Source organism: Dermacentor andersoni, chromosome 2, assembly GCF_023375885.2.
Source record: "Dermacentor andersoni chromosome 2, qqDerAnde1_hic_scaffold, whole genome shotgun sequence".
Taxonomy (NCBI): Eukaryota; Metazoa; Arthropoda; class Arachnida; order Ixodida; family Ixodidae; genus Dermacentor; species Dermacentor andersoni.
Genome location: NC_092815.1, coordinates 14,754,625 through 14,766,793, shown reverse-complemented (window position 1 = coordinate 14,766,793; position 12,169 = coordinate 14,754,625). Strand labels below are relative to the sequence as shown.

The window sequence follows — 12,169 nt, the reverse complement described above, 5'->3', positions numbered from 1 at the left end:
TTTTGTATCGGTAGTATCTCTCTTCTCCTTCCATGTTGAATGCGCACGCCTATTCTCCGGCAAGCGGTTATATAGCCGGCCTCCGCGATAAACACTCGCTTGCCGCGAACGTCAAACGATGACGCATAGCGCGCGGCAGTGGCCACCTACGCCGACTCCGAACACGCTTACGGAGCCAATTCCGACTCGGAACACGTTTACATAGTCAATTCCTACATACGCCGGCTCGCGCGAAGCGTGGTGTTGACTAGCGTAGTGAAGCTTTTCGCTTCAAAAGCGTGCGAGGTTGACCAAAAATGATCGTGGCTTGATGAGCATCGTGTGCCCACACGTACAATGATGGCGGTCACGTGATAAAGTGCATGCTAGGCTGGAGCGGAGGTGAGGGGGAGAGGGGGGCAGGCAAGCGCGCGTCCTCTGTTCTAGCCCGGCACGGTGACTTCGCACGTACGCGGCCTTGTCTAAGAATTTCTCCGGCGGATGCAAAGCTCAGGTGAGCGGAGATGCCTGGTGGCTTGATGTGTGCCGCCTTCCCGTGCGCCTAGTTTGAGGCTCGTTGAAGCTACAGGCAGCACGAAGCGTTCGCTCACCACTGCAGGCGCACTTTATCACGTCAGCGTTTTAACAGCGAATGCTCGCGTTCATCAAGTGAGATCTGTTCATATTTAACCGTGCTTGCGTGATACCATGGTTGTTTATGTGGCCGATTCATATGGCCGATAAAACTATGAACCTTACTTCGTGTAATTTAGTACATTGCTATCGCTATCAAAGCCTCGTCTTTCGGGCGAAACGGCGACTTTCTTTAAAAAAAGAAACCGCGGAAAAAGGTCAACATTTGCGTGCATACCTCGGCGAATATGGCGAAACAGCAAATCCTCACCTTTATCAGAGATAGTCGCCAGCTGATCCTCGGCTGACTAGCGGCCAGCACCTCGACGTACCAGAGCACCACGATGTACATAAATGTATCGAAGACAAGCAGCAGTATTACCGACATCAACGACAGGCCTTGACCAGGGCTGGGGTTCACGTCAAGGTTGTGCCACTGGATACCATCACCTGAAGAGCGTAATAGTTCATCAGATGTGTACAAAAAGCATGCTCGCTGCTAAATTTAGAGCATGGATTAATGGAGGCTGCATGACAAAGTATGACAAACAAATAAGCAATATCTTTCTTTTATTGCTATAGCAAACACCAGTCGCATTTCTGCCGTTGGCGTCGCTGTCGCCGTGATGTTCCGTATGAGTGAAAGCGTGCTAGGGTGAGCCGGGGAACGCGGTTCGATCTCGCGTGCGCGAGCGAGGAACGCGGCCCGTTTGCGTGCCCTCTCCTGTGGCACGAGAAACAGGGGAGTGAGGCGAGGGAGGAGAGGTGTTCTCCGGCGGCTACTGCGACGCCTCGATGTCCTCCTCGCCCGCCGCTCCATACAGAGTGGAGACAACCGCAGCGTCTACTACGGCATTGGCCACGCGAATCGCGAACGCCGCATAGACGCCTTTGGCGGACGCCGTATACGGACGCTCGTGCGTCTGGGAAGCAGTGGGCGACGTGTCCAAAGTGCGCGCCCGCGCGGGCCTCATCTTCAAAGCGATCTGCAATGTTTGCAGAGTCCGCGTAGTGCCGGTGCCTTCGTATGCGCTGTGCTTTCGACGTTTCGTACGCGTTGAAGCTACATATGCACGGAGGTCAATTGGCTCGCGGCTTCTGCCGCGATTCCTAACTCCAGCGTTTTCACAGACAGTTCCCGCGGTCATCGAGCGATGTGTGTTCATAGTTACCTGTGCGCGCGTGACACCGTGCTGGTTAATTTAGTTAAAACACGTTGACGGGCTAGCTGGTTTGAATACACGATAGAATGTGTAAGCGCGACTGAACAAGTACGTAGAAAGAAGCAGACACACTAGCGCTATCTCCACGTGTCTTTCTTTTTACTTCCTCGTCGAGTCACGCTTACCAATTCTATCATTGTTAATTTAGTTAGTAAGAGAATGTTTAAAAGTTTATGCGGCCGATAAAGCTACTATCCTTACTTCGTACAGCTATCTACAAATTTGAAATATAATGTATGCACCAGACTTATCATTGAAGCAGCAGCGATTACCGAAGGTGACTCAGTAAGCCTTCAATTGCATTAACGGATAAAGAACGGGTTCTTCTCAGGTCGCACATGCGCTCTCGTTCATCTTAGGCAGCGGTCATGGTTCCTTTGAATTTTGAATGCTCACTCATGTCGATTTGATGCTTTGGGGGGGGGGGGGGGGGGGGGCGCTTTTGTCTTGGTGTCTCAGTATATATGCGTGTTGCTGAAAATAAAAATCAGCTGGAAGTCAGCGCTTGTCTTCGTCGTTCTTTTGGTCCCTTGTCCTTGTATGCGTTCTAAGTGATCGAAACAATGGAATACCAACTAGCCCGTACCCAAACCTTGCTTCAGGCTATCTAGATAGAGCCTGCCCATGCTTATCACTTCTTAATGGTGGCCGAAATACAGCTGCTTCTGATTACAGAACAACATTGTCGGCTCTACACGTGTCCCCTATCGCATGGCCCCTACGTAGTGGACATGAAAAAAGATATATCGTTGTCGAAGTGCAACTGGGGAACTCACCACTCGCTTCGAGTAACGTGGTCACGGTGATGCCCACGGGCAGTGCAGTGTTGCAAAGCAGACAGCCGGCCACCAGTGTGGGAAGCGTGTGGTCGTCGTTAAGCGAGAAGAAGAACAGGAACGGTGAGAAGGTCGTGATGTAAGCCACGGCCAGTGCCGCCACCGAAGTGTTCGCTGCGTGGGACAACAGAGAATGCACAGAGGCCAAGCATATGGCCCAGTCGTAGCGGCGGTCGAGTGAAGACTTGCTCACAGGCATCAAGACCGATATCATACATTGAACGCATCGCTGTTTACGAAAGTTACGGGATAATACTGGTCTCACCTGACTAATATAGTCTTAATTTTGTTGGTAAGAAAAGCCGCACCAGCCTGTGAATAAGCTGCCTCGTCTGCAAAAATTTCTGCTTCTCAAGTATTCATAGCGTTATAAATTTTGTCAAATGAAGCAAACGAAATCATAGAGATGAAGTGCAAGGGTGATCGAGTCACGTGTTTCGCATGTATTAATGCATATAAAACTTAACTATGCCATTATTGCATGCAGCACACGGCATCCTCATCAAAATCAACCACTAAGATATGCGATCGACAGCTTCTTGGGACCGTAGCCGATGGCACTGCTAGCTAGGAGGCGAGTGTTTGTGCCACAGCAGCACCAGGTTATGGTCAGGCCATGGACAGCCTGCATTTTGAGAAGTGGTAATCTCCGAATCCCTGAAAAACGGACATGTCCATAGCTGCCCTAAACAGATCAGATATGTTAGGCAATATCGGTAATTGGCTAATTAGGCATCACGAATATTCGGGTCATTAGAGTGCATTTTAATGTCCTGCTAAAAAAGATAAATCCTGTATAGCACAGTATTTAGTCTCTTTATGATGTCTTTGGATTCTACGCTGTTGCCAGCCAGAACTATGCAGTTGTCTGGCGTACCATTGTTGAAGAACGATCCGACGAAAAATGAGAACGAAGTGGAGCTGGCCGAATACGCGACAAGTAGCACGAAAAAGACGACCGGGTCGCTGTTGCGCAGCACAGGCCCGTGGCTCGAGAGCGGCGCCGTGACTACAATCACCAGCAGCCCGGAGCTGGCAGTCATCACGGCCAACGTGGTTAAGAACCAGGCCGCGTAGTTTAGCCAGGGGTTCACGCCCATCATCTCAAGCAGGTCCTGGTGGAAGCGGCAGAGAAAGGCATTGTACATTGCGCAGCATTTTACACTGAACGTGTGAACGAGCTGAACTTTGTATCGAACACGCACACGCTCAGACACACATGCACAACACGCACACACGTGCACAACAGGCGAGCACACACAAGCACACGCACGCGCACTCAGCTAAAATAAGCAACAAAATTTCCTCCACGATGAGAATTGCACTTGGCACACTACGCTATACTGCATGCGGCTCCCATTACAATGCGTCTTGTGCCTTGTAAACTTGAAGCCAGCGCAACTAGCCTATTTTGGCCGTTGTTCGGCGTTACTTAGCAGCAGTGCATGCAGACTTAAAATCTGACTATACCTTAACTTTTGTTATTCCGGTTGCTGGACAAGATACTTCCTTTTATTTCTTACGTTGCAAGGTACAAATAATATTACACTGAAAGTCGATAAAGCTGTAAAGTAATCAATTCTGAGTGGCAAAAGCAGAAAAGTCGTAACGGAATGGATAGCCTGGCGGTAGCTCAGTGTGATTATGAAGCCGAGTAAGAGGTGTCGGGTTGGACTTGCGGCAAAGGCGGCCGGATTCCGGTGGGGACGGCATCTAAAACCCTCACGCACTATACTTTAAGTGCACACAAAGGAACCGGAGGTGGTCAAATATAGTCCGTCCTCATAGCCCGTCCTCATAGCCCGCTGTGCAGAAACAGAGGAAACCAATCTAGGAATTTAGAACACGTATATACGAGAAAAGGCGTAGCACTGGAAGTGTCCTCTCTCTCTCTCTCACTGGAAGTGTCCGCATAATTTGTTGACTTCAGAAAAACTTCAAATGTGCGTAACATGTGCTTTGTGTGTTTTACAGTTCTTGTAACAGAGCTGAGAATGACGGACCTTCATGCCAGACTCCTTCTCGTAGCCGACCTGACGGACGGCGGCCAGCGAGGGATAGATGTAACTGAGCAGCACAATGATTGGCAGGAAGTAGTGGACGATAAAGTAGAAGCTGTCTACTGTGTGCGGCGGTAGCGGGAACCGCTGTAGCCGCAGGTGCGTGACCGGGGGAGGCTCGTCCGGGTAGTGCTGCTCCTGCGCCTGCAGGAACTCGAGTGTGTGCTTGAACACCTGTCGCTGCAGGTACAGGAAGCCCTCGGCCACATAACCTGCGCAATGGTCCATCTCGACGTCAGGGCCAAAATTCTTACATGCAATGTAGGGTGCTTCGTTCAAAAGTTAGAGATCGTATACACTAATTAGCTTCCTATAGAATGCTTCAGGTTAATAATATATAGGCGCTGCACTACTGGGCCACTAGCATAGTGAATGTAGTGTGTGTACGCATGTCTGTACAGGCTATGCAGAACACTTGGTTAAACATCCAAAATCACAAATAACGATCTGGCCATAGCCGAGAGGCATCGCAGCCTGTTTATACTATATAAAGTATAGACGGGATGCAGACGGCAGTTGGTTAACGCTTTTAATTGCAACTGCCTACGGCACTCTCAATTATAGACGTGGTTCACATTGACTCAGATATAAATCACAGATATAAATGTATGTAGATTTACCTGAGCAAAGGAGGCGCTGCATTTCTCATGAAAAAGTTTTGTTTCAAGAAAAAAATTGCAGAAAAAGGAAGGTCATGACGGCAGTGAGGCGTTCTATTGCAATTAAATATGCGGCATTGACGTAGACGAGCTCCCCAATTAGATATAAGTGCGTCGGTGACATAATCAAGCGCGCAGTGGCGCCGCAGACAAGTAATTGCACTTCCTTCCACGTTTGAAACGACTTAGAACTGCAATAACTCTTGCCCGACATTGTAAAAGCCCACAGAGTTGTGGCCATATTTCCCAAGTTCCCAAGCAGTGTGCACATTTGGCTCAAGTATCATCTGGTGCGGACAAATGCACACACACACAAAAAAAACTTAATGGTCACCTGGGCTACCGTCAAACTTGGTCTCAGGATGACGCGGCGAGAACAAAGGCAACATGGGAAAGTTACTGTCGGTGCTCCACGACTGGTAGGGCTCCGCCTGCGACAGCCTCATCCGAGGGGCCGCTTTGAGTCGGATCTGCAGGCATTCAAAAAGTAAGTCCCAGCTATGTTGGGAGATGCGTGGTCTTAAACGTGCTCTTGGGACAAAGGAAGGACAGCACAGTAGTGGGAACAAACTCGTGGGCATTTACTGCGTCTTCTATACACAAATGCCAGCTAGCCGAATTGCTACCAACAGAACATGTAATGGGCGCTTACGAATCGAGGAAGCCCAACTCACCGCGACAGGATATCGAGCGAATATGCCCACCCTTCATGCTGGACACCAAGACCTAGCTGTTCGCGTGTACAGTTACGCGAACGGTGGCGCGTTCGAGCGATCGGGTTCGACCACCCCGGTGTCCCGCTACAAAAACTTTCGCAGAACGGTCTCGCGAAGCGTGCACGAGAAACGACCGCGCACACAGCCAACCCCGAGCCAAATAAGAAGAGTCAATTCCCTTTCGCGCCCGAGTGACCCCGCGTAAGGTGGCGTTAGCAGCGCAACACTCGCGCCACATCTCGTACTATTCTGCAACAACCGGCCCCGGCGGCTCATCCCTATGCGGGGAAGCTAGATTAGAGGAGAAGCGAGTACCATGCGGGGAAAACATCAGCGGTGCTTGCGAGTTTAGCATCCCCACAAAGGGTATTCCAGTTGAACAAAAGGGCGGGAACTCGATCAACGAAATCAGCTCCAATATAGTGCTGGGAGCTTTGGCAGCTTGCGATACTTGCCTTGAAATGGATATCCAGCGGCAATGTCCCACTCGCGTTCAGGTTGAGGCCGACAAACACGACGCCTCCAAGGATGGAGTCCCGGTGCGCCATGGCGGCCGTGTAGTGGTTTACCATAGCCTCCTCCGTCTCGAATCCTTGCACTGGAGGTGATGTTACTCCCTTCTCCAAATGCTCATGACGCTCATGACATGCTCAAGTGAGCTAGAGGCGCACTACGCAACACACATTTTGAAACTTCAACGAATTCGCGACACCGCATCGCCACACTAATACCTGTTTGCTGAGATTTTCTTTGTGCATTGCATTCTCCGCAATGACTTCCATTCTTGCAAAGTCCGGAGCCTACCCCCAATACTTGGGCTAAACGATGTGGCGCATTAAAGGCGCTCGTCAACGTCGCGGCCAGGAACGCAGCGTAGTCTGAGCTCAAGAAGAGCCTCCTGGTCAATGCACTGAATACGAGTACCTGGACGTCCAGGCGCCTTAGCTGTCACTATTGACTGGTGTAATTATTATGATGCACTGAGCTAACCAAGTTTTGTGAATACCAGGCCCAGTGAACTGTTCAACGCGAAGACTGCTAGCAGCTGTTCGTGTAAGCCGAGAATGCATTGTCTGGTAGCCTGTAGAATACGCGCTGTGGTGCGACAACGACACATTGGTGCGAACTACTCAAGGAAGCTTAGTTCCGCGCAATCAATATCTGAGCGATGTCTCATGCGGGAAACTGAGAACTTGGTGCGCAGTAGAGTTAAATGATTGTTTTAAACCTACATCACTGAGCCATTGTCAATTAAATGTCTCTATTATAGCCTTGTGTATGCCAAATTGATAACTGCGCTTGTTTTTGCTTCCGAAATATATCGTTAAAAATTGGCAATTTCGCGCGAAGCGCGAAGCACTGACTGCGATAACAAGGTTTCGTTTTGGGCTTGATCTTCTCGGACGCGGGTCACGCAGACGCAACATACGCGGGTGCGCCGAAATTTCTGGCGCCCTGAAAAGCTTTAAGACGCCGTGCAGGGCCTCTAATGACATCGCACACGCTCCACTAGGCTGCCCCCGTAAACAGCCGCGCCAGTACATCACTTTCAGGTTAGAGCACTGACATTGTTTTGCACTTTTAATATTTATTAGTCTGGAAATATCTAAGATAAATGGCATGTGAATGTTTGGTTTTATGCTATTTGTTTGTGGGCTGCCATTCTCAAAATTCTGACGAATAACTTATAGCCAAGTACGTAAGATCTCGTATGAGCAAATTTAGTAAGTGAATAGTGTAGCAATACAGCCCGCACATACGGCACGGATAAGCATATGGCGTACGTATGGCCGCAAATAATATAGTATAAAATCTGTAACTGCCTATTGACACTTTATCTGTAATTGCTTTTCATTCTCATTCTGTTTTGGCCTCCTGCAATTGGATTGGCAGTAGGTTAATAAATAAATAAATAAATAAATAAATAAATAAATAAATAAATAAATAAATAACGGCTAAATAAATACGGAGGCCGACACCGACGGCGAAAATTCGCTTGGAGTGTCCTTATAATTGCTATCGCAATAATAATTCCCGCGCACCTCATCTCACGATGAATGGCGACGTTAATGCGATCATCAGCGAATCAATGTAGCGACACGCACCGTGTGGTCAACGCCTAAACGCGCCATCTATGAGGCGGGTGCGCAGCCTTTGTGGGCACGCTGCCGCGCACGCCGGGCGCTGCCGCGAAGAGGGCGTGCGCGTTTATTCAGACAACTGAATACGTACCGGTATGCCGCAGGTTCGATTCCATCCAGCACCAAAGAATTTTTTTTTTTTTTTTTGGAATTGGAGAGCAGCACATATCCAGTGACTGAGTTTGGCTCAACGGCTCTTTTCAAAAGCGGTTCCTTCGGCATAGGAGTCCCATGTTCTACCCATTCATCATGGACTACTGAGTAACTCAAGTTGGTGGGAAACGGTTAGAGACACCACTAGATGCTACCGGAACAGGGGTCAAGTATCCTAAAGAGAATAATTGCATTAATAATAATCAATGCCACGATAGACAAACTGTACGCTTACAAGCACGCATATAGGGTGCAGACAAAAAAGGGCAGTCTATCACTATCACGTACACCATACCCTGTTGGCTGGTATACGAATAATGTTTGCAACGTGCTTTACCCATCAGAGGCGGGTTGGAGTTTTCGGCCATCGCCCCGAGCACAGCTGCGGTGGCGTTGGTGTCCGGCGCGTAGAGCAGCAACCAGCGAGGTGCGCTGGGCGGTGGCACGTGGAAGCGCGGCGGCAGCCTCTGCACGGGGAATGGCTCGAAGTACGTCACGTTCCGCACGCGAGAGTAGTCCATGTACTGGCGCGAGAACACCAGCGTCAGGGACACCGCGGCGGGCGCCACCAGCTCCATTATGAAGGCGACCCAGTGGCGCTTCACCACGATCACGTAGCACTTCCACACGAGCAGCCACAGGTGCGTCCACGACACTCCCATGGTGCCTCCGCACAGCCTCGGACCCAGCGGCGCGACACGTTCGTCAAAGGGGCTCGGTATCCAGGCGCTAATGAAAAAAAATGCATAAAATAAAATTAGGTCTCAAGTTTTAACGTCAAACGCAAATCACAAGCTGTAAGAGGCACCGTGGGGAGGGTTCCGGATTAGTTTTGACCATGCACTTAGGGATTAACATGCACCGAAGGCACCTTGCAGGAATGCTTTGCCTCCATCGGAATGCGGCTGCAGTGGTGGGGAATGGAACCCGTGATGTCTTCAACAGGCCGAACGCCGTAGCTTAAGTGAGCCACCACGGCTGAAAAGAGCCAGAGTACGAGCTCGAACTGGAAAATGTATGGCATTAGAGTACGCGGAACGTTTGTAGTGAAAACATATTGCAGATACGATATCTTCTCGCTACAGAACCGAAGCCGGTTTGCGCCGCTCACTTGCGTTAGGTTTGTGTTGCCCTTTAGCGAGTGAACGAGGGTTTCGTTGGAACAAAGAAAAGAAAAAAAGGCAGGGGAGGGGGACAGGTAGGGGGAAGGATATGCCTCGTTTGAGACGCACAGGCCTCTCTAAAGCCAAGTTTGACGCGACCACGCAAGCCCACCTGAGGGTATAGCAGTCTTGCTGCCTGGTAGGGCCAGCGACCGAGCAGCGCTTTCTTTCTTCCGAACAGCTGCACGAGGACGGAATACTGGGAGAGCGTGGCCGCGAGGGCGGCACGCTCGCAGCTTCTTCTTCTACCGTTTTTCCACAGAGCTACAGAGCGCGCACTGGCAGTTGAACTTGGTTGAGCTTTGTTTAACTTTACATTAGAAGTGAATAAAGTTTCAAAAATTTGCAGAAAGACAGAAGAGCTGATGACAGACAGCAACCATAGCTACAAATTGGCCACGACTGCCAGAAGGAAAGACCTGAAGGGAGCATTCAGTACGCCTACTTGAACAGAAGGAAAAAAAACCATGAGCCATTCCACCCCGTGGAGGTGGATGACCAACGAGCTGCGTAGCACACGACAAAGAGGTGAAACAGAATTTAGAACAAAGGTACGAATATATTTATTGTCATGACTGGCGGTCATCGGGAAGAAAGGTACGTACACACATTTATTTTTGTACATCCGCGTTCATTCGTATTATTCATTCGTTGTATACATTCGTGTTTTCATTTCGCGATATGTCGAGGCAAAGAATTTGATACTGAAATCGCCGCACCGACTGGCAGTGGGCCAGAGCAGCCAGCGCATACGCAGAGGGAGGGACGGTATGGGAGCACGATGGGCGCCAACGGAGCCAGCTGTGGAAGAAGACGACGACCAGCGCGCGAGCAGTAAGCTGCACGCGCGCGTTCATGCGGTTACGTCGAGCTGCGGAGACGAGCCAGCTCTGCTAGAAGACGACGGTGAACACGCGAGCCGTGGCAGGAGCCATTGCTGACGATTATAGTTTTTGATCACACAGATTTGTTGACGGACACGAAAGATCCACGGAATCCTAGCAATAGACAGCTTCGCCGTAATAAACAGATAAAAGAAGGAACGAAACATGACAAAGTCGAAGATTCCTCGTGCATTATCTTGACGCTGTTCTGCCACCGTAATTGACAGAAGGCCGCGAATACACGCTAAGTGCCTCGAGCGGCGAGTCGCGCGGCAATTTCGAGTGAATTAGCGGGCTTTTCTCACGCTCAGATAGATAGATAGACAGATAAACTTTATTAAAAGAATAATCAGAAAAACCGCTAATGGTCGGGGCCCTTAGTCCAGGGCTCCGCTGGCTCTTGCCATCTTCTCAGCTCTCTTAATCAGCTTGAGCTGGTCGTCGAGGGCCGAGCTGGACAGCAGTGCCTCCCATTGCTCCCTCGTTGTGTTCGTGTCTGGGTGTTCTATGTTGTGTAGTGTGCACTCCCACGTAATGTGGTATAGGGTTGGTGTGGCCCCACACCATGGGCATTCGTCCCTGTAGGCTGTGGGGTGTATCCGATGTAATATGTGTAGGTTCGTGTAAGTGCCTGTCTGGAGCCTACGCCAGGCAGCGGCTTCTTCTGTCGTTAGGTTTCGATGGGGTGGTGGATATCGCAAGCGACGCCCTCTGTGGTAGTTCACGATGGCTGAATACTCGAGGTCGACAGGGTCCAGGTCTTCTGCAGCCGGCGTGATGAGTGCTCGGTTATGTACGAATCCTCGAGCTGCTCTGTCGGCTTGCAGGTTGCCCGTGATGCCAGTGTGGCCCGGTATCCAGATGATGGTTCGGGTTGTGAAGTCCTCAGAGTCCTCCTTGAGTATTCCGGCTAGGACTTGTGCAGCAGGTCTTCCAATTCTACCCTGTAGGAAGTTGCGACAGGCCTGCTGGGAATCCGTGAGGATCGTCAATGGTTGGTTTGCGTGTAGGCCCTCGCGGATGGCTAACGCAATGGCCAGCTCTTCGGCTTCCGTAATCGTGCAGGGGCGGGTGGATGCCGCGGAGGTAACGTGGCCTCGGTGGTCGCATGCCACTGCAACTGCGCCCTTGTTGTTCGTCCCATACATGGCGGCGTCCGTAAAACGGGCCGTTGTACTGAACCTGAATGCTTTCTCCATGTACTGGGCCCTTGCTCTCCTCCTGCCGGAGTGTAGGTTAGGGTCCATGTTGCGTGGTATCGGGGCAACGTGAAACCTGTCCTGGACGTGACGAGGTATCAAGCAGGTTTCTTGGGTTCGTGTTGTTATTGCTGGGAACCCCAAGGTTTGTAGGACCTGCCGGCCCGTGCGAGTCCGCGCAAGTCTCTGTTGTTGCGAGACGTAATGGGCTTCTGTCAGTTCGCTGAGGGTGTTGTGCAACCCTAGCGCCAATAATTTTTCAGTCGATGTACTCATCGGCAGGCGGAGAGCGGTCTTCAAAGCCATCCTCAAAAGTGTGTCGGCCTGCTTTGTCTCGGACTGTGTGAGGTGGTAGTAAGGCAGGCTGTACGTGATTCTGCTCACCACCAGGCTACTGACCAGTCGGAGGGTGTCCCTTTCCTTCATGCCTCTGTTCTTGGATGTTACGCGGGAGATCATGCGTGATACCGTCTTGACACTGGTTTTAAGGAGTGTAAGGGTGTGTGTGGCCCGCTGGTTGGAC

General features: G+C 50.5%; 1 protein-coding gene across 1 annotated transcript in view; it reads right to left on the bottom strand.

Annotated features, from left to right (window-relative positions):
* Positions 1–12,169, bottom strand: part of LOC126542907 (phospholipid-transporting ATPase ABCA3-like) — a 157,697-nt gene that overhangs the window by 28,533 nt on the left and 116,995 nt on the right. Inside the window, exons 3-9 of the mRNA XM_072286109.1 lie at positions 8,738–9,129; positions 6,562–6,704; positions 5,725–5,860; positions 4,675–4,943; positions 3,549–3,786; positions 2,612–2,785; positions 884–1,062 (exon numbers count right to left, since the gene is read on the bottom strand). Of these exons, the coding sequence (XP_072142210.1) occupies positions 884–1,062; positions 2,612–2,785; positions 3,549–3,786; positions 4,675–4,943; positions 5,725–5,860; positions 6,562–6,704; positions 8,738–9,129 (1,531 nt within the window). The remainder of the gene's footprint in view (positions 1–883; positions 1,063–2,611; positions 2,786–3,548; positions 3,787–4,674; positions 4,944–5,724; positions 5,861–6,561; positions 6,705–8,737; positions 9,130–12,169) is intronic.